The sequence below is a fragment of the Ambystoma mexicanum genome, chromosome 6p (assembly GCF_040938575.1).
Source record: "Ambystoma mexicanum isolate Mex_15411 chromosome 6p, UKY_AmexF1_1, whole genome shotgun sequence".
NCBI lineage: Eukaryota > Metazoa > Chordata > Amphibia > Caudata > Ambystomatidae > Ambystoma > Ambystoma mexicanum.
The window spans coordinates 1,471,144,744-1,471,169,680 of record NC_090935.1 but is presented as its reverse complement, the minus strand read 5'-3'; the positions used below and the strand labels follow the sequence as shown (position 1 = coordinate 1,471,169,680).

Here is a 24,937-nt window from a genome sequence, read left to right as displayed (position 1 = left end):
GTGAAGTACTGGGGAGATACAATATATCCTCTTACTCACTAGCACTGTAACAATGTTAGTACAGGGGCAAGCTTACCTTAAATGACTGGTGGCAGTGAACCTTTTTACACATTTTCACAGCTGTGGTAAAGGCACCATGGGTGCCCATTTTACCAAAATGGCCCATATTCTTTTTATGTCTTTTTCAAGCATCTTGTCCCTTCTTGGTTTTTCCCCTGTCCTCCAGGGTGGGAAATTCCTTTGTGTGATTGTTATATTTGGAAGGAGACCTCGTTCAAGCTCGCCCAGGCTCCAGGGTGCCTGTGAAGGCAGGAAGCGGGGGAGGAGTCCAAAACTCTGCAGCCGCTTCTTTCAACCTGCCTGCGAGAATCCAGTTCAAACTGGAAGGTTGGCAGTCTTGAAAGGACTGCCAAACCCCAAGTTTGAATGTTATATGTCTGATTGGCTGGCTTCCTGCATAAAAATCTGATCCTTGGAATCTGAAGAGGTAGTCGTCCACTGGACCTGAATCCGAAGAGGAAGATTAAGAAATCGTGGCCTAGACGATTTCCAGCGTCCGGCGAGCCTGCTCTGTAACCGAAGCCTGCTGTAACCCTTCCTTCCTTCTAAACGACCTGGGCACTCCGAAAACAATGACCCAGAGTCTGGTGATATCCACTAGACTCGAAGACCTGCGTTTTGTGCCATCCCATGTTGTGTTGGGACCTTTCGGGGCTGCAATACCACAATTCCCTGGACCTTGAGCCATTGTGCGAGTGCATGGTCTTCAAATCGAGCTGAAACTTTGGTGGCATCCTTCTAGACCTCCAGAGACGTGATTTCAGTCCTTGAAGTCCCCTCACCAGAGTGCTGGACCAGATTAGGACGCAAATCCAATCAGTGATATTCAGTTGTCTTCTGGCTCCAGAAAAGGGTGCCAAAACCACAGAGCCGCATCCAGCCTTGAAGAAATATTTGCCTGGAGCCATCTCTGTTTATCCTTGCTGCAAAATCCCTTCCAAGTCCTGTCTTCCATCTTCATGACAAAGGAATCCATCGACCGGGTTTTTCGCTGCAGATACTGAGGTCTCCCTTGCTGCAACTCTTCTTCCGTGCTAAGGTACTGTGTTGGCTGGAGTATTTACCTACCTTAAGCCTTTGTGGTTCCTGCGTAGCCTTGGGGTGTTTGCTGTGATTGGGAGTCCTCGCATCCAGTTCACCCAGGCCCACTGCTGGAATCCTCCTAGGGTATCTTCTCAGAGGTCCCAGGACCCTTTCAACACCTAGAAGTGTAATACTTACCTGTTTGAACAGTCTACCTTAGGAACTGTGACTTTTGCTACTTCCGTGCCTTCCTGAAATGTCTGTTGCATACTAGAGAGACCCCTTCTGCCACTGAGAACACTCATGCTCCATGAATAAGGGAAATGTTTTCTAAGGATTGGCCTGTTGCCTAAAAAAGAGAACAAGTGTTTAAACGTGTACTTACTTGTAAATGAGTTGGTTGGTAACTGTACGCAGTGAGCAGTTATAAAGTTCTTACTTAATTTGAATGTGTGTTGAGCCATTCTATGTAAGGTTATTTACTCACCTGTGAATTGGTTGTGCCTCTTCACAAAAGTAATGCTGTTTGCTTCACTTAACTATTACCTCCAGAATATTAGTGTGCAAGTTCATCAACAGGGTCTTGCTTCCCCTGGCCCGCTGTATAGCCTGTCTAAACTAAATCTGCCTTTGGTTTACCCACTTGGAGTAACATTGATCATTCTTAAAGTGTAACATTGGGGTTTGCTTTCCATGGTGTATTTTATACAGATCCTAAAGAAGTCTTAGGTTTATACCTACCTTTTACGTTGCTGATAGCTTCTTTAAAAAGTATGTGTGGTTTACTTGCTTTGCTCTGCCTTGGGCCATCCTAAAATAAGCTAGAAAATTATTGCTTACCTTTAGTCTGTGTCCCACTGACCTGAAAAGCAACTGTAATAGTGTATTACAACGTTAGGGTTTACCTGCCAAGAATAGCAGTGTGCCATTCTTAAAATGTCTGTGGGTGAAGCTGACCTTTGTCTGCCTGGTGAAATCCAAAATTAGTGTAAAGTTCTTGCTTACCTTAGTCTGTGTTCCACTGAGCTGTAAAGCAACTGTAATTTGTATATTACCCCAAAACGTCTTACCTAGTATAACTGTATTATGCTGAATGTGGTTATAGGTCTCTTCTGTTCCTTGAATGAGTGTTCCACTATTAAGAAAAGTATACTTATTGATTGGTTCACCAAGTGATTTCTCAACTGAGTGTCGCTGCACAACTGCCAAGGTTTACTACGCTTGTATTACTGAAAGTAATCAAAGTATTTTATGGTTCTACTCCCCATGAATAGGTGTGTCCTTGACTAAATGTGTTTGATACGGTCTGAGTTGCCTAGAAATACAGCTCGTTTTCTAAACTGTGTTTATGCTTTGGTCTGTGTACCTTGAAGCATTATGTTGTGTTTTTATTTTGTGTTTATAATTCTATGACCAAGTACTTGGCCCCCAAGATTTATCTTGGTCTAAATTGTATTTATAAACCTTTCTTTTGTATAATACTTCTGGTTGTCAGTGTTTCTGGTGAACCCTTGGTATGCTGCAGGTTCTTTGTAACTTCCTACAGCCCTCTCGCTCCCTCCTAAGATACGCCTGGCTGCTCTGTCTGCCCTGCCATATACTCGGGTGGTACAGCCTTGTACTAAGACTGGATGCTCGAACTGTCGCAGTTGAATGGTTTTGATAAGCTGGACTTCAGAAAAACTGTCCTAACACCTTGTTACCACGAGTGGCGTTGCAAGGCCGGTTGAATCTTTAAGCCTAAGGCACTTAAAGAAAGGCACACAAAGTGGTGGGTGGCCTATAGCATGCAGGCCGAATCCCATTCCCGCGCTGGCACTGTCGCATCGGATGAGGCTCCCCTCCCCCAGCAGCTACGGCTCCAGTTCGGAGGCCGAAGACACCTTTGTGGAGTCTGCCGACTCCTGCGTGGCCGTCCTCAGCCCCACTAGGTGTTGGGGGGAGTTCTCCTGAAGTCTACCAACAGGTGAGACTCTATTAAACTATCCCTTGGTATACTCGCCACAACTACAGTCTGTGTTGGAGAGAATCTCAGAAATGTGCTAATTCCCTTCTACCTTAGAGACCCCCGGCTCTTTTTGATGGACTTTAGGACTTTTAATTTCTAACTTGGAGAGTGAGAGTCCTTTTTCCCCCCACTCTCATGTATTTTTCTGTGATTTGGACACTCGTTTCTTTTTGACTTTGGAGTCTGACAAACTCCATAGGCATAATTTTTACACTGACACACAGCACCTTCAGTGCAGTGACACAGGGAAGTCTCTTAGATTTCCCAAAGGTTTAAATACTTTCTGTTGGTGAAACTACTGTTTCCAAGAGCAGTGAAGTGAAATTGACTTTACTTACTTTGTGTAACTTTCTAGACCCAGTACACACCATCTTACAATAGGGTACTTGAGGGGTTACTTAGCCTTTGTCTAGTTTCTCATGTTATATTTTTGTTACCCTTTCCAAGATTAATGGCTGGTGGCAGTAGTTTCCTTTTTACTACCATTGTGTGTTTCTACTGCAGGCTGCAATTGCAGCTGCAGTAAAGCACCCATGGGTGCCCATTTAGTCAAAATGGCCCCAGTCGTCTTTTTTCGCCTTTCTTGTTGGAAAGAGATTTACTCTGCCCGTCCCTATTCTTCAGGTAAACGAGGGTATTTATTCAGTGTTCTTACTTGTACCCAAAAAGGACCTCGCCATGCACCCTGTACTAGACTTGCGCCCAGCGAACACATTTGTCAAACCTCAAATGTTTTGTATGGTAACTCTGCAGAAAGTAATACCACTGTTGAAGAGGGGGGATTACATGGCAACACTGGACATGAAAGATGCATACTTTCATATTTCAATGTTGCCAGTCCACGAAAAATATCTAAGGTTCGTGGTAGAGGACAAGCACTATCAATTCTAAGTCCTCCCCTTCGCCACTGCTTCAGCACAGAGGGTGTTTACAAACGTACTAGCAGTGGCGGCAGCACACCTGCACAGAGTATCCGGCCCCGTTTACCCTTACCTCGACCACTGGCTCATAACAGGGGACGCTTACGAAACATGCCTATTGAATACTCAGAAGACAATGGACATTCTGTTCAATCTGGGATTCTCCATCAACTAGAAGAAATCCAGTTTAGACGCTAGTCAAGTCGAGCAATTTCTAGGGGCTCTAATGCAGACAAAAGACAGCCTTGTCTTCCCCTCCAACGAGAGGGTTCAGAACATGCTTTCTCAGATACCTCAATATGTAGCCAGTCGGGAAGTGACGGTACGCAAGGCCATGTGCTTGTTGGGTATGATGGCGTCATGCATTTACTTAGTTCCCCACACGTGGCTGCGCATGCGTCCCATGCAAGCATGGCTCAACAGCCAATGGTGGCAGGCCAGCGGACAATGGGACTATCTGGTAGTTGTCTTGCCAGCCCTCGTTCTCTCTCTCTGCAGTGGTGGTCGAGGGAAAACCTCTTGAAGGGGAAGACCTTCACCACCGCCGCATTAGAAGCCACTCTCACGACAGACGCATCTCTCGCGGAGTTGGAGGGGCTCAACTGATTCAGCAGACAGCGCATGGAGTGTGGTCCCCACAAGTAGCATCCCACCATATAAATCTGTTAGAGCTGCTACGGTGTTCAAAGCACTGAAAGCCTTTCAAATGCAGCTACAGGGGAAGACAGTCCTGGTCCTGACAGACAGCACCACAGCCATGTATTTCCTAAAAAAGCAGAGCGGCGCACGCTCTCCAGGGCTATTGAAGCTGACCCAGAACATTCGGATGTGGCCTCTCAAACACAAGATGTTCCCGCTGTCCCAACATGTTCCAGGAGAACTCAATCTTCTAGTGGACGTGCTGAGCAGAGATTTCCCACTGCCCGTAGAATACGATTTGGTGTCTACACAAAGACATCGTCTCCAACGTCTTTGCAGAATGGGGATACCCAGAGATCGACCCGTTTGCAACTCGGGAGAACGCCCAATGCCAAGAATACGCCTCCAGGTACCCCAGAACCGCTCCAAGGAGAATGGACTCTGGATAACATGGTCAGGGAAATTTGTCTACACTTTCCCCCCTCCCCGACTCCCCTACTCAATAAGATAGTGCACAAGATGCACCAGGAACCAGTCACCATGATTCTGGTGGCCCCGCCAACCCTGGTTCGCTCATCTTATAGAAATGTCCCTTAGTGAAACTTCCCTGCCCATACAACATGTTGTCTCAGGGCGGAGGGGAGACACTACACCCATGCCCGCAAACTCTGAACTTAGAGGCCTGGCTCCTGTGGTCATACAGTTTGGACACCTTCAACTCCCTCAGAGATGCATGTACATACTCAGGGAGCCTAGAAGACCTAACATGCGTTATTGCTATTCCAGTAAGTGGAAACGCTTTGTCAACTGGTGTAAAACCAAGGGCGTCAATCCCATTGACTGCTCGCCTACACACATTGTGTTGTACCTAACTCATTTATTAGACTCAGGTTTGGGTTTTAATTCCCTAAAGGTTCATCTAGCTGCTCTATCAGCCTACACTGTGTCACAACAAAGCGTGGTGGTGGAAAAACCTGTTATTAAGGCTTTTATGGAAGGGGTTAAGAGAATTCACCCCCCCCCCCCTTTCTAACCCAGCTCCCGGATGGGATCTAAATGTGGTTTTGACCAGACTCATGGGGTCTCCCTTTGAACCAATGCATAAAGCAAGTCTAAAATACCTTTATAAGATGGCCTAGCTAGTGGCTATCACTTCTATTAGAAGGGTTAGCGAACTACAGGCCCTTTCAGTTCTAGACCCTTTTGTTACAGTACACAGGGATAAGGTGGTTCTGCTCGCTCATCCCCGGTTTGTGCCTAAATTCATTTCGAGGTTCTATGTGAACCAATCAATTGAACTACCCACTTTCTTCCAGAATCCCACTAGCATGGCCGAAAAAAGCCTACACACACTAGATGTGCGCAGAGCAGTCATGTTTTACCTGGAAAGAATGAAACCACTGAGGAAGACAAACCAGTTTTTCGTTTCAGTGGCAGCTGGTAGAGAAGGGGACCCTGTCTCTAAATCGGCTATCTCAAGGTGGATTGTCAAATGCATCACACTGTTACTCTTGCTAAGAGAGCCCTGCCCTTCAAGCGTAAAGCACACTCTACTCGGGGCACTGGGGCTTCCATAGCATTAATTGCAAATGTTCCCCTTGAGGAGCGCGAACCTGGAGTTCTGTACACACCTTTTCAAAACAATATTGCCTACACACTCATTCTAGATCTGATTCTCCAGTGGGACAAGCAGTATTAAGACATCTTTTCACTACTGTTCCTTCTCACAACCCACCTCCAACTCAGGGTACTGCTCGCTAGTCTATGCACAGCATGTGATTCTAAGCAGATTAACAAGCATCAGAAGACATGCATTACTCACCATAATAGCATTTCTGATGATTGTATCTGCTTAGATTCACATGTGCCCACCCTGCCTCCCCGCTTGAGTGGAAGGAACATAGACGTCTTACTACTTTCTCCCTTTTTGTACTCGCTCACAATAGCCTTGGGCTCCCTCATGGCAGAAAAAATACAATTGGAGGGAACTCAGCGCGTGATGGATTGTGGGTACACTACATGTCACAATAGGGATAGTGTTGCAGACACGCTTAGGCTGACGTCCCCTTTCGGTACCCGAAAGACAAGATGCAATACTCTGTGGTTACCACTGGATGTCGGTCCATATGCACAGCATGTGAATCTAAGCAGATGCAATCATCAGAAATTCTATTACGATGAGTAATGCATGTCATTTCCCAGGCACTCCACATAAGGTGGAGTGTGCTGGCTTCACAGAATAAAATGTCAAAAGGGATCCAAAGATCCTTTCTACCCTTGGGAACGGTAGTTTGCTAAAGGTTCGCCAGAGAGAGTTAGGGGAGCCCTTAGGGCAACCCAGCAACAACAGGCACTTATTGCCAATAAGTTGTTAAAGAGAATAACCTTAAAAAGCCACTATGGAGAATATTAAAAATGACGCTGTTGGGGAGAATTCTCAGAAATGTGGTAATTCCTCTCTACCTTAGAGACCCCCAGCACCTTTGCTGGATTTTAAGGACTTTAATTTTTTACCTGGAGAAAGTGAGACCCTTTTCCCCCACTATCTCATGTATTTTTGCTATAATTTGAGCACTGTTTTTTTTTGGTTGTGGAGTCTGACAAACTCCATAGGCATCATCTTTTACGTTGTTCCACACAGCACCTTCAGTACAGTGGCACAGGGAAGTCTTTCAGATTTCCCAAAGGTTTAAATACCTTCTCTTGGATAAACTACTGTTTCAAAGAGCAGTGAAGTGACATTGACTTTCTAGACCCAGCACACACTATCTTACAATAGGGTGCTGGAGGGGTTACTTAGTATCCCCTTTGTCCAGCTTCTCATGTAACATTTTTATGTTACACTTTCCTCGATTAATAGCTGGTGGCTGTGGTTTGCTATTACCGCAGGCTGCGTTTGCAGCTGCAGTAAAGCACCCAAGGGTGCCAGTTTTGTCAAAATGGCCCTGGTCATCTTTTTTTCGCCATTTCTTTGTGGAATGGTCCTTCTTGAGAGGTACTCTGCGCGCCAACCCAGGTTTGGTCCCTTTGTTTGTTTTGTCTTCGGCGAGATTCACGGGTGAGGCCCGCCTCTGGCTCCAGTATGCCTGGTGGGGGCAGGAAGTGAGGTAGGTGCCTGAAGCTCCCTGTGCTTAATCCCCTTGGTTACAGGAATGCATCCAAAGGTGATTGGCCCGCTGCCTCTGCGGCAAGGACAGCCACCCTGCTGTTTGACTGGCAGCTAGGCCGGACTGAATGGGAGAAACCTGCATAAAAGGCGAGGCTTTTTGGATTGGAAGGCAGAGTTGACCACTGGACAAATGAATCCGAAGAAGAACTTGGCAGAGACGCCTGCTGCAACTCCTGGACCGTTGGTTTCCCTGGTGAAGCCCTGCTGCTATGCTGAATCTCCGAATTCGTCTCGACTAGAGAAGCCCTGCAAGGACGACTTCTCCCCTTGAGTTGGTGGGACCAATCAACTACAAAGTAAGCCACCTGGGCATACTCTCGAAGCTAGTTGAATTTCCACTGCAGTTGCTGCTGGAAGGCAAGAGCAAGGGAGAGGAGCTCCGGGAAGATCCTTCGGACTCCCAGGAAGTAGGACTGACCGAGCCTGAGCCACCACAACAGAATGCTGGACCGCAGATGCAAGGAAAGCCCATCTCAACAGCCTAGAGTCTGCAGTGGTACTATTTGCTGAGACACGAGTAGCTGAAACCGCGAAGTGCTACTGAATAGAAGCTGGTCCTTTTCTGTCGCCGACCGTCTCATTGCAGTCCTCCTTGTCCCCACGACTGAGGCCCAGGAACGCAGGATCTGCAGAGCTGCACATGAACAGAAGCCAGCTGGAACCATTTATTTTAACCGAAGGTACTGTACAGTCTAAGAGAACTTACCTCTTGTTGTGTAACCTCACTTGTTCTCCGTGGAGGCTTGTCTTGGTTGCTTCTGTAGAGCTGCTAACAGCTTCTTTACCTCACAAGCCTAATCAGCGTGTGGCCATACTTTGATTTCTTCTTTTCTACAAAGACTTCTAAAACATTGTGCAAGACTTACCTACCTGCAAGAATTGCTTCAGCAGCTCACCTAGACTTTTGTCCAATTGGCTTTGGCCTGGCTCCCTGAGTGAGACTTCTTCCATCTGACTGTGTTGTCTTCCTTCCAGGAAGGGGTTAACTTACTTTGCATTGTGGGTTACCAAAAGTCCTTGCCTGCTTCAGAATATTTGTGAGATCTCTTGTTTTATTCTAATAACCTTTTTCTTTGTGATTCTCCTATTGCCCTAAATGCAACAGTGATATATTAATGTCCACAGTGTCCTAGCTATTTAAGTCACCTGAGGATGTAGGAAGTGTCTGTTTGCCATCCCAAATGGGTACTTGCTGATTTAGAGAAACTAAGTGTGTATTTTGGAGTGTATTTGTGTGTTACTATTATATTGCCCCTTCTGTAGAAGGTCAAACTGACTGTTAAGGTTTGTGTGTAAGAGTTTATTTGAATACTTGTCACTGTGAATCTCTGTGTAACTCCCCTACTGCTCACTTTGACCCCTCTCGAGATAAGCCTGGCTACTCAACATGCTACCAACCTGTGTAGTACGGACGTATACCAAAAGTTGGGTTCCTATTGCCAGGAGGTTAGGGTTGTTGTACGGCAACCAAAGGGTACTGCATACAATCTTGCCTAAAAGAGGTCCATAAAAAGAGTAAAAGATTCTGTGAGCGTCAAGGTTCCCACTCGGAGGTATTAAGGACAAATGTCCACTAGTAAAACATTTGTTTCACTGAGAAAGCTGCTACTTTAAAAGAACATTTGTTTTTCAACTCCACCAACTTCTGGCACTGCGAGTCTTGGAAGACTCTTGCCACGTTAATCTGCGCTCGCTTCCTGGAGGAGGCGGAGCCCATCAGCTACCACGTGTGCAGTCACGTGACCTATTGCCCAGCTGAAATTGCAGCCTCATCCGCCCGAGCAGCGCATTTGTTTCACTGAGGAAACTGCTACTTTCAAAGAACATTCGTTTTTCAACTCCACCAACTTCTGGCACTGCGAGTCTTTGAAGACTCTTGCCACGTTAATCCGCGCTCGCTTCCTGGAGGAGGCGGAGCCCATCAGCTACCACGTGTGCAGTCACGTGACCTGTTGCCCAGCTGAAATTGCAGCCTCATCCACCCTTGCGGCGTTAAGCCCGGCCGCGGAGTAAAGGGCGGTGCAGCTTTTACAAGAACTGTTTTGCTGCTGTTTGGCTCTGACAGGCATTGGGATTTGCGAGCGGAAATCATAGACTCCGACGCCTTCACGCACTCGCACGGACACAGAAATCACAAGTAAGTGTACCATTGTGCTAACGTGCAACCGATTGAGAGTAAAGACATAGAAGTACTCAGAGGAAAATCGGTGTTTGGCAGCATGAGCCTACCGATAATACATATTTGAAATACCTATTTCCGTGCCACTGTCTAAACACCATAGCATTTTTCTATTCAATAACTGGAGTGCAGTGAAATAGTAAAGCACGTTTCAAGGCAACAAGGATGACGACTGAACAAGGTCCACAGACAAGGACAAAGACTATACAACAGCGACGACAAACAAACCCATTGTCGCTAGCAAAGGCAGGTGCAGAACTTCAAAAGGCCACGATTCGAGTAGATGGGGAGATGGCTATAGATATGGAAATAGACGCTACAGCGATCAGTGATGTATTCACCAATCACTGTTGCCCTCTCAAGTAGATTTCGCTCCGCTGGGTGACTGGGGAAACAGTGAAGCTACCCCACCCAATGTACATTCACAACAGAGCGAAATGAACGAAAGAGACCGCAACACAAAACAGCAAAGAATGCAAGAACAAAATTCGCACTCGGAGAGTGTTATTGAATTTAATACACCAAAAGAAATACCACAGGATAGAGGGAACAAATCCAAGGCACAATTATCTTTGTCTGATCTGGTGCAGATCCCGCAAGACATTAGTGGGGTAGATAAAGTTCTAAGCACAGAGTGCATAGAAGAGTTTGTTACTCCCTTCGAAATCACTGATGTAGACTTATTAGGAGCATTACACCCAGAGTCAATAATGGAGATCTCTGAAAGCACACAAGTAATGAACACAAAGCAAATAGTACAATCATTTGACATCCCAGACCTAAATCCAGAAGGCACCAACCACGATATTCAAATGGTACTTGAAAAAACTACTGATTGCCTTAGTGGTAAACCAGCACCAACTGTAAATGCCACCCCCATACAAGGGAAAACTTACCTGAAAAGTAGCTTGATAAATGGATCCGAACAGGTATCAGCAATTCTGGACGAGGCAACAGTGGAAGCAATTTCCCAACTTGCAGCACGCCTAGGGAAAACAAGTTCCCAAAGGCTGAGCCCTCTGGGAACAGAAAACACAACAAATAAGGATCTCTCTAAACCAAACGGAATATCACATAAAACACAACAGTGCTCAAACACCAAAGAAAATAGCGAGAAACAAGGAAATAAAGTGAGTACACCAAGATGGCACGCGAGGACACCAGTGCTGGAAAAACCAAAACGACAACCTATTGAACTGAACACTTCCATGGCGCATATGAATGGAGAATCACCGAACCTACAAACGTCGAGGAGGGACTCAAGTGAAGCAGCTACGAAATCAAGCCTTTCGGCAGCAGCTGCTATGCAAATATACAACAATGTACTAGCAGCGTCATCCCTAGCTATGATCCCCTTCGTAAAATTATACGAAAACCTTAATGAAACCATTAAAGACCAAGGGGCAATGTTAACCAATTTAATGGAAAGGACGGAAAAATTTACCGCATTCACATCTTTTCTCCAGAGCCGAATGGAGAAAGAAGCAGACGTATCTGCAAATTGGCAAATGCGCCTTGGTGACCTAGCAGCAAGATATCACTGCGATAATGACAACTTGTCCACAGGATTGCTAGAAGCGGTGAAATGGATGAGATACTAGGGACAACATCCTATTTCAGCAACCCTACAAGAAGGATACTGAAAGATCCAGGAAACAAGAGTCAAAAATGATAAGTCACAACAAAATGCATGTGCACCTGGTCGCGAGAGGCCGACTCTAGATTCATTTCAGAATGGGATAAACAGTCGGCAAACGAACAAAGAGAAGAAAAAGAGGCAGAGGAAACAAGAGCAAATCAGGGTAACACACAAGAACAAACTGAGAAGCAAACACTTGTCAGAAGACACAAGAACAAGAGAAGGCGGGAAAAACACAGACACAAATGACAGTCATACCATCGCGATGCCGGGAGGAATTGATGGCAGAAACATTCCCAGCTCTCTCTCAAACCAACCCTGGAGAAGTTGCCAAGCAAACAGCCTTTAAAATCTTCACAGGTGGAAGCGAAGAAACAACAAAAGCTCAAAAAAAACAATCTAAAGAAAGTACAACAAACGATGCCCCTAAAGCCCCACTCTTCTCCGTAACTGCCTTGGCTAGAAATAAGTGGGAAAAAACAGCAAATGCAAAAAAATTCATAAGGAACCTGCCATTACCAACTCGACCAGCAATGTTTACACGAACGGAGAAGGCAAATCAAAAATCAATAACGTCAGACAATCAAGTCATTGCCAAAAACATCGAAAATAAGAAACCAAGCAGGAAACGAATGCGGGGAGACACCTCGGGAACAAGCTCAGCGCAAACTATCTCAACTTCGTCAATAGAGCTTTGTAACCTGTCAACCTACTCGCATAATAGCGATGGAAATGAAGATGAGGCAGTGTTTGAAAGCGAATGGCAAGACGAAACTTCTCAAAGTGTTCCAAATTGAAGGCCAAACGAAAGCAATCGTAAGTCTCAAACGACGATAAACTTAAATTCAGAGAAAGAAGGGAACAGAGCACAAGCTGCAACAAAATTAAATCCAAAACTAACAACAAATCAAAGGAAACAAACTGTTCACTACAGATCAAAAACACAACAGTATCAGAAAAAGGGAAACGTCACACAAACCACAAAGCTTCGCCTTCGAAACATCCACACAGACTAACACGAGATGAATTTAAATCGGACGAATGTGCTGAAGCTATTCAAATGTATACCTTCTTTACGGACCATCCATATGGACGACATCACAATAGTGGAATATGCTTCTGAAAACACCACCGATCAGGTGCTATTGCATATTACCTCAAACGCGGTGCGATCCACAATCTTGCATGCCTTAGACGAACTTCTGGCATATGGCTTCGACTTGATGGTGGAACCTCCAGAAAGCTCTGAACACGAAAGAGCCCAACATGACGAGCTGGCCACCCCCTCAACAGAATCCAATATCAATGCACTGCGTTACTCACTGGCCAATATTCAAACAAAGCAAGGAACACAAAGACGGTCAAATTAGCAATGACTGAGAAGACAAGGACAAGGCAACCTCTTATCATGGAACATGCGTGGCTTCGCACACTTGTTTAAAGAATTCCCTGTCCCGTACGAAAAAACATTACTCATTTGCTTACAAGAAACCTTGTTACGTAAAAAACCATCAAAAGATGGCTTCAGCACATTCCTTAATCCTGCTGGCAAAAATAGAACTGGCCGCCCCTTCTCGAGACTTTTAACGATGATCGGAATTAATGAAGGCTGGACACCAGTACAATCACAAAATCCAAACCCCTTTGTGCAAGGAACACTAATAAAATACAATCTGCCAAACAAAGGGCAATGTGAACACATGTTAATAATTAACTGTTACTGGAATCCAGCCAAGATCACAACTGACAAATTCATAGTCAGTGATGGGGCTCATAGATAATGTCATTTTAAATTACAGGAACGCACGGATCACCTGTTGTGGAGACTTAAACTGTGCATGGTTTAAATGGGATCCAATCTCAGAAACAAATCTAAGAATCCCAAAAAACCAGCTATGTAGAAGAGCGAATGCCTGGCAAGTCATGATGGCAAATTGAAATTTGCGCATGATTAACAGAAACATCAAAGGAGACATCCCGGCAAAATGTACTTGGAGAGGTATCTATAGAGGTGCAGCCAAAACTCTAGAATATGTCTGGAGAGATGTATGGGAAACTAATCGATATGGAAGTGATCAGAACAAGAAACAGTGATCACAAGATGATACGTCTAAATTGGCGGGTTTTTTGGAACAATAGTGAGCCAAGTACAACAGCCCTGGTAACAGTAAACTCGACTGGAAACAGACTGAGAATAAACGGCCCGCAAATACGGCAAGTTACTGAAAAATTCTGTGGAAACGAGGATCAAAAAACATGTGAATATGTCCCATTGCTATCAAATCTCGTAAAAAACCATTTATGCACAGCCAGTAAAGCACACAAACACAACTTCAGCAAAGTGCTTCAAGAAGCTAAAAAAGCACTAAGAAGCGATGTGAGACAGTTGAAAAAAAATCACAAAGCGGATGACGCTCGAGAAAGGGTAAAAACACGGCGCCAACGATATAGGAATTGGGTAAAATCGCAGAAGGCAATCATTGAGCAAGATCGTGCGGAAAACATAATGAAACACATGATAAAGAAAAATTCCAGAGACACATGGTCAATAATAAATGCTGGAAACTTGAAATGCCAGCCAACAGTTGTAAATGGCCTAGCAGGAAACATTTGGGTCGAACATTTCGTAAATGTATATAAAAGACCCCACTGGGAACCACCAATAGAACTCAACACTGGAATGATGGACTGGGACATAAAAACAGAAGCACATGAGATTGCCCACGCAATAACCCAATTAAAAAATTCACGAGCACCGGGCCCAGACTTGATCACAAACATAATGTTAAAACAAAATGTTGCTGAATGGTCAGTCTTTATCAAAATCCTCTTTACTCGACTAGCCTCAACTAAGCAAATACCCGAGTCTTGGCTAAAAGCCATAGTGGTGCCGATCTATAAAAAGGGCGATCAGGACGATCCAAACAACTATCGTCCAATCGCCCTTTTAGACACCATATGTACAGTCTGTGGATCGTTCTTGAGGAAGAAACTTGCGAAATGGGCAAATGAAGAAATGATCGCAGACCCAAGACAAACGGGATTCACCGCTGGCGTCGGAGTCGATATAAATCTCTGCATTTTAAGTATACTAAAAATGGAAACCATCAAAGCGGGTCAACGGATGTTTCTAGCCTTTATCGACATGAAACAGGCCTTTGACGGAATAAATCGTGGTAGGCTATGGCAAAAACGTACTTCTTGGGGATGCCCGGTTAATCTACTTGAACCCATCATAGCACTCCACACTAATACATCAATACGTGTGCGACTCAGCAATAATGGAGAACTATCAGAAACCATCCAAACCGAGAAGGGAGTAAAACAAGGGTGCCCTCATCAGAGCTATTTAAATTGTTTATAGCAGATCTGCCAACTTATTTGAGAGACGTCAACTCATTTCCTCCAAAACTGAATAATATACCAATTTCCTGCATAACATATGCCGACGACTTGGTAATATTAGATCGTACACAAGTCGGCCTCCAACGACTGCTAAATAAACTGCATAGATATTTGACCATGAACGACCTCGAAATAAACATGGCCAAAACAAAGATACTAGCAATAGGCTCTAAAGGAAACAAGAAAGATCGAGACTTTTCGTGGTCAATAAATGGTGAAAAGATAGAAAGGGTAACTTCCATAAAATATTTAGGTATACACTTCAATAATTCCATCAGCAAAAGACCATGGATGGAAGATCTAAAAAACGTATGAAAAAGCTGGCGCTACAAGGAGCAAAACTAGAGAAAGAACATGGTACATTCTCACTGGCTCCGGTCATACTGTTTTATACACAAAAAGTGGTACCAACAATAACCTTTGGTGCGGAAGCTGGGTGGAATATCTCAGAAACAACATGGCACTTGCTGGAAAGCATTTTCTGGCGTAGAGTGTTGAATCTACCCAGACATGTCCCAGCTGCCGCAGTAAGGCACAAACTATCACTGAACTCGTTACACTCGAAAGTTATATGGAAATCGCTTATAACATGAAGGAAAATTAACCTAAATCCTCCAATTCCAGCATACGAGATCTTCAAGAAGAAAACTGGAATTCAGACGAATCTAATAACTGAATGGAACTCTAAACTAATGGAAATCTTGGCAACAGCTGACATCAAAGAAACAGAACTGCAAAATACACCTCAAATTGCGAAAAAAAAGTTTGAACGATGGTCCTGGATAATTAACAAAGAAATACGAGATTCATACAAATTAATGGCAAGTCTAGGGCCAATTGAAAACAAAGTAAACACGCCAGCGCGATTTCTGACACGATGCCCTTCAAAGCACTATTGTATGCAGTTTTTGAGATTTAAATTAAACGTACTAAGAACAAAAACATTGTGGAGACAAAAAGATATAATAATAAAGGACAGTTTCTGCAGATTTTGTAACAATGGGATTGAAACCATTAAACATCTTATTACAGTGTGTACAGGAACAATCGCTCAGCGTAAAATACATCTGGCAAAGTTCACTTCGTTGAGCAATGACATCGAAAGATGGTGGAAAAACCTGTTATCAGGCGAAAACATACAACTAGTCTGCGCAGTAATAGATTATATGGACATGCTGTTGCTAAATCAGGAGCCTCGGAAATAGACTAGAGAGTTGGCAAATTGTAACCAAAAGCAAAACAAGAACCAGGATGAAGGGTGGGAAAAAATTGGAAATGTAACAAAAGTTTTGTCATAAAATATGTATAAAACTGTAGTTTTACAATAAAATTTAAAAAAAAAACAAAAGTTCTGGGGTTGACCCAGGTGAGAGAGAATAACCAGTTCTATGAAAATCTTACCTAACAGGGTCGTACCTGGGGATGTCAGCTTGTACACTGTACAAATATAACCAAGTGTACGTCCTTCAGAGAATATAGTGTCAGTGAATGTTATCACCATTATGTGTAATAAATAAAGTTTAAAAAAATCTAATGAAGCGCAATTCTGAAAGTAATATGATTGTTTAGCTCTACCTATACAAGCAATCCAGGTTGGGTCCGTGTTTAGAGGACTCTGTTACCAGGGATAACCTTCCTGCTGCTATACCAAATACCCTGGATCTCCCATAGTTGGATTGCATGCTTTTTCCTACTCCCTACTCCTCCCACAGACGCTACTGGGGTGTGGGGGTCATGGATTCTCCCTTAGGGGTGGAGGGAAGGCTCTGGAGGTAGGGGTGATAAAAATCATGTCACTTTCAAGACCCTCTTGCCCTTCTATCAGTAGATTTTGCGAAGGCTATCGACTCCGCCGGCTGGGGCTGTCTGTGAAAAATCATGAAACTAATGGGTTTCGGGGAGACATTTCTGGGGTGGATTCACTGTCTCTAACACTTCGACCACAGAAGACTTTTCCTTTGGGCCGCGGGAGCAGGGAGGGGTGTCCCTCGCCCCTTTGTTATTCACATTGGCGATAGAGCACCTAGCGATACGTTTGAGATTTGATCTGAACTAGTAGGGATTCTGTTGCCCATCGGGTTGGGAGGAGAATCTCGCTATATATGGATGATCTCCTGATTATAAATGGGGAACGCACTGCAATCTTGTCAAATAGTGACCACATACTCTAGGACTACGAGGAATTTAGTCGACTCAAGGTAAATTGTCAAACATCCACATTTTTTCTGATACAGGGAGAGGACATGGCTGTTCCCCACGGATACCCATACCAGACATCAAGGGTCAGCTTTAAATATCTAGGCATACAGATAGGGTTAATTCACACCGAGTTCACTACCAGAAATCTCAATCCTGTTACAGGCAGGTTACTCCAGGATGTGGAACACTGGAAATCTCTCCCTCTGAATCTGCTGGGGAAGGCTGGCCTATTTAAGATGTTAACCCTACCTAGATCGTTGTACTCCAGAATGCCCCACTCCTGATTTCCAATTCAGAATTTGATATGATGGACTCAGCCCTCTGGAATTTGTTGAGAGGCGGTGGACAGCCACGTATCGCCCTGGCCACATTACAATGCTCGGTATGGGAGGGTGGTATAGGTTTGCCCTGTGTGCAGTGGTACCACTGGGCGAGTCAGCTGGCGACAGTGAATGACTGGTTGCATGGGGAACTGCAACTGCCACACATCAACGCCGAACAGACATGGATGGAGAGACTCTTGCCAATTCATACTCTGTATAGTAGGCGGTCGAGACCGGCACTCCCTACTATGACTCTCCACACCACACAGGTGTGGATAGATGCATGCCAACATATAGGGTGGGAGAGCAGATAATTGCTAGCCCAAGGCCTATGGAACAATGCCTGAAGTTAATAAGATTGGGATTCTCGCAGTGTGGAAGCAGAACAAATTTTTTTTAAATCTGGGAGATGTGGTAAAAGGGCAGGCTCACTCGGTTTGCCGATCTACAACTCCCCTTCGGGCTGCTCGAAACGGAACACTACCACTGCATAGAACTTATTTCAGGTCTTGACTGCTTTTGGAACCAAGGAACTGTCCAGCCTCAAAACATTGAGAGGTGGACATGGGCACACTGGATCCCGAGTAGTGGGTAGAGGCATTGATGATCCCTAGGAAGGTGGGAATATCTGCGAGGCTAAGGTTGGTACAGTTTATGGTGCACCATCGTGTACTACTCCCGTACTGAGTTATTTAAATGGGGTCACACTGAACATCCTAATTGTTTAAGATGTGGGAGTTCAGAGGGTACCTTTTTTCATATCCTGTGGAAATGTGCCCTGGATCGCCATTTTTTGACAAAATGCCTAGAGAAGTTAGACACGGTTTTGGATACAGCAGTTCCGGAAGACCCAAAGTTGCTGTTATTAGAAATATGGGGAGAATCCTTGTTCAACGTCTATGAAAAAATGTTCCTATCCACCACTTTGGGTTTGATAAAGTGTCATCGCAACTATGTGGGGGGGCAGCGGAACGCTTTCAAGCAAACAGGTGGGTTTCCGAGGTTGACATGTGTGTATCCCTGGAAAGAAAAGTCTACAATGCATGGGGTGGCCAGACAAAATGCAGAAAATATGGTTGGGAAGAGGGGCGCTAAATATGGAGATGCTTTGGTTTCAGAGACGTCCGCTCTTTCTGTTTTGGTCTGTAGTTTTTATATTACATTACTCCTCAGTTGTGTCCACTAACACAGCTAGGCGATTTATGGTCCCCCGATCAAATGTACCCAATTTGGTTATGGATTTTGTTTCTGCTTTCTATTGTCCATAAAATCAATGAAAACTTTTTTTAAAAAAGTGAAAAACGAATGACTTTTCTTTCTTTCTACTAGTAGCATAACATGGCCAGTATTTCTGCTTGACATCTAATGCTCGTTCTCTAGTGCTGGGTCCATACACAGTACACGCTGTTGGCATAACCAATTTCTAATGGATAACATGGATAAATAATCCCACCAATGGGAGTTTAGAGCTTTACAAATACAAGGCAACATAACGCTAAGTGGCCTGTTGTGTTTGTGCGCATTTAAGCGATGGCTTTTCATTTTGTGTGTTCTTGCTCCTTTTTCATTAGGCTGCTTCCTGTGCCAATGGTTGGTTTCCGGGAACTTTTGAGGAGACTGAAGGTTCAAGACCAGATGACGAAGCAGCATCAGACCAGATTAGATGTGAGTGTTGGAACATATGACCTTTTCAACTCACATTAGAAAAATACTAGTAGGATTTTATTTTAAGGGGATTTCTATTGAAAGCAAATGCAGTGTTTAACAGGCTCCAATTGTATTGTTGCTTGTTGTCAGTTTTGGTGCCAGTAAAGCAAAACTATTTGCATTAAAAAGCAGATACATAGGGTGCGATGATGTGCAAGGAGCGAGACAGCCTGTTGATGTTTTGCTTTTCACACACCCACACCAGACTTATGGCCATTTTAAGGCTTATTTGTTTTCCCTCCAAACTCCCTGAGCAAACCACACCAAAAAGGTCTACTTTACAGTACCTGTAATCTCCAGTTGGAACTGCTGCCGACATAGGATACACCATTTCCACAGATGCCAGACTTGTTGTCTTATCGTGTCGCCTGCCTGATTTTCTTTTGTTTCTGATATGCCTTTGAAGAAACTGCCTTTTTGAGGTCTTCAACCCCACATTATTAAAAGCGCAAATGGATATGACATTTCCCTATGAGCTGGGCTGGAATACCACCGCTGGCATCTTTTTGGAATTCTTTTTTAAAAATGTGTATTTATTACCAAACTACAGAATTAAAATGCGTTTACCAATGTCATAGACAGTACAGCATAGTATGCAACTAATCTTGCAGCTTGGATTGCCGAGAAGTCGAGTGAGTGCTTACCATTCCTCCTCCACATTATTTTCCCTGTTTTAAAACCACTTTCCGTCCATTGCAGTTTCTTTTCAGTACCAAATCCAGTCTACTACATTTGCCTATGCTTATTAATATTATCTCATAAGCAATACAGCACACTGGTGGGCTGTGTAAAGTTTGCACAATTCAACAGTCATACTACCACTTGTTAAAGTTTCTTTATATGCTAAAGCTGCTTTTCCCTCGCTCACATCCCTTTATGACAGAAACTGGGTTCGTTTGAAAAGGTGCAAACAGGCCGTATTAAGTACTCTCCTGGCGGTTAGTCACTCCACCAAAACACAAAACTGAAAGGTTAGAAATGAAAAAGGCAGCTAAAACCATTTCACTTCAATGGTCATCGCAATAAAGAGAGCAGTTATTATTTCACCCGAAAGCTAAAAATGACATTCTCCAGCATGTGGTCTGGCATGGATTTGCATGCTCATGAATATTCCCCGTCAGACTGGGAATCCTCTGTAAAAGAAAGTTTCACTTTCCCTTGAAAACTGTGTTTCTCCTCTAAATCAATCACTGTGCTCTGGCTCATACTGCCTCCATCCAATGACAGTTGTGAGGAACTCATGGTGGCAACTAGTAAGACGGACACAATTGATCACAGTTCAAGGGTGTTAATTGAAAAATTAATGCTGTATACAGGTGGGAAAAGCACCTATTCTAAACCTAAATCTACGATGGGAGCAAGCGTCAACCATCAAATGAAAAATAAGGCAGTCCTAGTGGCGTTGTCAAAATAAAAGGGCCTATACTAAGAAACCTACTGCCAAACCTCGCAACTAATAGAAAAAGGGGTGTGGCATAGTTCTCAAGAAAAGAAAGAAGTGTTCTCAAATAATATGTCAGAATGTAATAGCTTGGGTCTCCCTTTGCCACATTTTGGACACAGGGTAAGATGGGAGCTCAGAGCACAGTACAGTCTCGGGCTTTCAGCTACCAGGGCCGTTGATGGCCAAATCTCGTTTCACTTGAGTCTCTTGCCTTCGAGCACCTGACTGGATCAAATAACAGAACAAAAGTTCCTTTAAAAAACGAAAAGTTTGTTTCTGATGTTTATTGGGTGATGTGTTCACCCCTGGGTCCCCCTCTTCTGGGCGCTGACCCTTATTGTATCGTACAGTTCGAAACGCGCTGTTTCTTGGAACTATAGACTTTGCCCCTCTTGGGATTCGCTTCCCTTGTTTCTTCTCACTGCGGGATTCCCTTTGCTTTCTTTCAATTAGTTTGTAGCTCAGTCTTTAGATTGTACAGGGATTTTGCTTGACCCTCAGTATGACCACTTTGACCTATTTTGCTGAACCTCCTATCGCCTTCTATCATCTGTAGCTTCTCTCATATGGGGCTCAACCAGAATCTTTCGAGTTGGCACCCACGTGGTGCCGGTTTTCCTCTGCAGCTGGTCTTCCCTTCAATACTTGTTAAAGTTCTTTACACAGTTAATTCAACTTGGTTCAATTTTGCCCCTTTGCGATTCTCACTCAACGCAGCCAGGTTCTTATCGTTTTTGCTTTAAACACACCGGCTGTGATGAACCGCTTGGCTGATCTTCTTCATTGAAGGCAAGGCCAGTACCACTGTCGCGGGAGCTTCCCTCGTTCCTGCTTATCGGCGTAGGCTTGCCACATGAACTGTTGACATCTGCTGCAAGGCGCTTGTGCTATTGTTCGTGGTCTTAGGCTTGCATCCATTAAGGTGCCACAAGTCTAGGACTAAAAGGGCAAGGTCACTTCTCTCCTCGCCACCCTCTCAATTCCTGCCGCCTTTCTCCTTCGCTTGAACTGCGGTGCCTGATTAGCCGTCTCATTGGGCTGTCTGCCGTGCTCGTCCTGTGCTCTCTGGCTCCACCTTTTATCCCATGTGGGGGAGGGAAAGGGCCGTCGGGTGTGTGCAATTCCGATAAATTATTTGACTTTGCCTGACCCTTGTATTGGGACATGTCGGGTAAACCGCTCTTGTGTTTGTCCTTTGTGTTGTGCGAGTTTTCATGTTGGAAAAGGGGGAACAGGGCAGTGGTTTAGAATGTCCAATGTGTGAGGAGGGGAAAAAGGTGTCAAAGCAAGTGGATACCCTGTCTCACCCGTCGGTGTCCATCTCCCTGAGGACCCCCCCCAATCCAGGTGATCCTCCCTCACTGGTCCAACCCCAGGAACTGGATCCAGTAGCGATGGCAGTGTCCTGGCCTCCGAGATAGTAGATCCCCGGGAACCAGCTAGGGAGACGCACTCTGGTTTCTCAAACAGTCCTTTCCCTAAGTTCCACCCCTGGCGGCCATATTCAGATTTTTACCGCACATTTCAATGTTGGGAGTCCTCTTAGTGCTCTCCAAGCTTTTTTCCTAATATTTTGAATTTGTAACATTTGAGAGTTTTGACCGATTTTTGAAGTTATCGTCTGACCGGAGTTCGTCTACCGGCAGTGGGGATCCACTGTCAGTGAAGACCATACTTGATCGAGCATCTGTGATTGGATCAGATAACGCCCAGGCTTGTGCCTACTTTGCGCCTTTTTTCGCCATGACCGAAGAGAGGAGATGCCTCTTCAAATTTTGCCCGAAATGTGGACATTGAAGGTTTTCGTGGAGAATCGCCACCACAAATGTCTTTACAGCCTGCATCCAGACGTTGACAAGGGATGCAAGGTCTGCCATGGTTGTTTCGTAGAACTTAAAGGATCGCTACTGCATGCTGGCGATCTTGTTAAAATCAGGTAAGGCCTCCGCCTTTGGGCATGAGCAGACTTCTCCCAGTACCGGCTGGTCCAATGATGGAACTCGCTCAGATAAGAAGTTGAGGTCCTTTGAGAGTGCCCAACCCGCACGTGTCCAAAAGAAGGCAAAGCCGCACTACATGGATTCCACTGGGTTCGCCGCCACAGTGGATCCCGGCTCGGGAAACGCAAGGTTGCCATCACCGACCACATCCACGATGAGCCTGCCGGTGAGGATCGCACACTCGGAGAAAGTCCTTGACCCCTTCAAAACTCCACTTCCCAGCAGACAAGGCGACAGAGATTCCAGGTGGGCCCTTCTCTGCCTCAATCGATGTCTCAACCAGCCAATACAACACCATCCTCAACCGCGTCATCAACTGCCACATCGCTGGTGACTGCTGTTGCGACCCAGTCTACGGCCTCGTCGACGACCAATACTTCTTTGAAAGGAGGGCAGACCAAGAAGGTGGTGCCCGCAGTCACAACAGCCACTCCGCGGATGACCTAACCGGCACGGTGTGAGGTAACTGCTTCAGGGAAGACCCCCGGAAAGGGGACAGCCTCTTCCTCCCAGAAGTCTCAGGCAGAACAAGGAGCTGAACCAAGTGTGCCGGGGCACGTTTTATACTAGCTCCAATGAGGGTGACGATATGCCCAAGCGCTACTATTCAGACCACGGTGGCCAGGGAAACTTGTTGGAAGGTCTATCGCTGCGGGTGAACCATATCGCCTACCTCTCCAGAAGAGACTTACCAGCACAGAGCATTCCCCCTCATTCCTTATAAACTTCAACCCAGAGACGTTTAATTGGACATTCTGATCATGCTGCACATGCTGCAATTCAGCAAAGGCTGCTGCCCACACTGGGCCCTGCTCTGCCTGGAAGTCCTCCAAGGGGGCTTTACAGCAGTTCTTCTAGGTGCAGACATAAGTCAAAGGACCCTGCGGGTACAAGGCACCAACCGACACTACTTCCACCACCTGCTCCACCTCAGGTGTTGACCCCTACAGGGAACCCTGCCACGGATACTGCAGCTTCGGAGATGAACACCGACGAAGCCGATCACTTCATGCTGCGGATGGAGAGCCACTAGGCACGGATTACCCGCACAAGGCTTCTCCAACGGATGAGGTCAGCTCCTTCAATTTGATGATGTCCAGGGCCTCCAAACATTTTCAGCTGGTGCCTGAGGCAAAGAAGGAAGGTTTCCTTTATCAACATCACGAGTCCAGGCGCAGGACCATCATGTCTATTCCTTTGTTGGACGATGTATGGGATGAAGGCCTAGCTCTGTTGAAGAATCCGAGCACCACTCCACCCAACCGGGACAGGCTTGAGAAGAAATACAGAGTCACCTGACTGTGGTCTCAGACGCGTCCAGAAAACGCTTGGCGAATCTATCGTCCTCATCCATGAGACCCCCAGACCAGGAGGGGAAGAAACTGAACGCTATGGCAAAGATGATTATCTTTACGGCTGCCAGCACCATTAAGGCCGCTAATGCATTGGCCATTTTGTCACGCTAGAACGGGAGCTCTGGTATAAGCTGTGCCCTATTCTTGACTTCCTACCTGACGACAAGAAGGCAGAAGCTCTTGAACTGTTCCAGAGGGGACGGTAGCCTCGGACCATGCCATCAGAGTGGCGGTGGATCTCGCGGCCACCGAATTCCGTCAGATGGGCAACGGAGTGTCTCCATTGGCAGGGAAGGGTGAAGGCCACCAAGTTCAGGCTGGACGTTCAGTCGAATGTGTTACACATGCCTGTTTGGCAAGACGGTCAACGAGTCCCTCCAGATCATCAAGACTGACACAGAAGTTGCCCATTTGCTGGGGACCCTGCAGCATTGTTGGTCATTGTAACCTGGCAGGTCCTCCAAGGGCTACACCACCCCTTATCGGCAGCCTTCCTGCACCACGACGCAGGAGGTGGACATTGCCGGCTGCAGAGCAGGGCCCCGGCACCTAAACAAGCCTGAACCGGCCGTGGACTCGGTCCCCCGCTCGTGCACCCCTGTGGGTGCACGAGCAGGCGACCCACAGGGGTGCTGGCGAGGTTCGTCAGCGCGTGGAAGAACATCACCACCAGCAAGGCTCTCAGGCGGGGGCACACCTTGGATTTCCAACACAGGTGCCCTCGTATTCCCCCTGTAGCTTGACAAGAACAGCATGTGCACAGCTGCTAAAGGAGGTCCAAGCCATGTTAAAAAAGGGGGTGATTTAACCCGTTCCCCAGCACCTCCAGGGTGTACTCCAGATACTTTCTGGTCCGTAAGAAGATAG

General features: G+C 45.5%; 1 protein-coding gene across 5 annotated transcripts in view; it reads left to right on the top strand.

Annotated features, from left to right (window-relative positions):
* The window catches only part of NUP54 (nucleoporin 54), a 768,463-nt gene that overhangs the window by 675,843 nt on the left and 67,683 nt on the right, over positions 1-24,937 (top strand). For all 5 annotated transcript variants that reach the window (XM_069626313.1, XM_069626314.1, XM_069626312.1 and 2 more), the window contains one exon: positions 19,136-19,229. In XM_069626313.1, the coding sequence (XP_069482414.1) occupies positions 19,136-19,229 (94 nt within the window). The remainder of the gene's footprint in view (positions 1-19,135; positions 19,230-24,937) is intronic.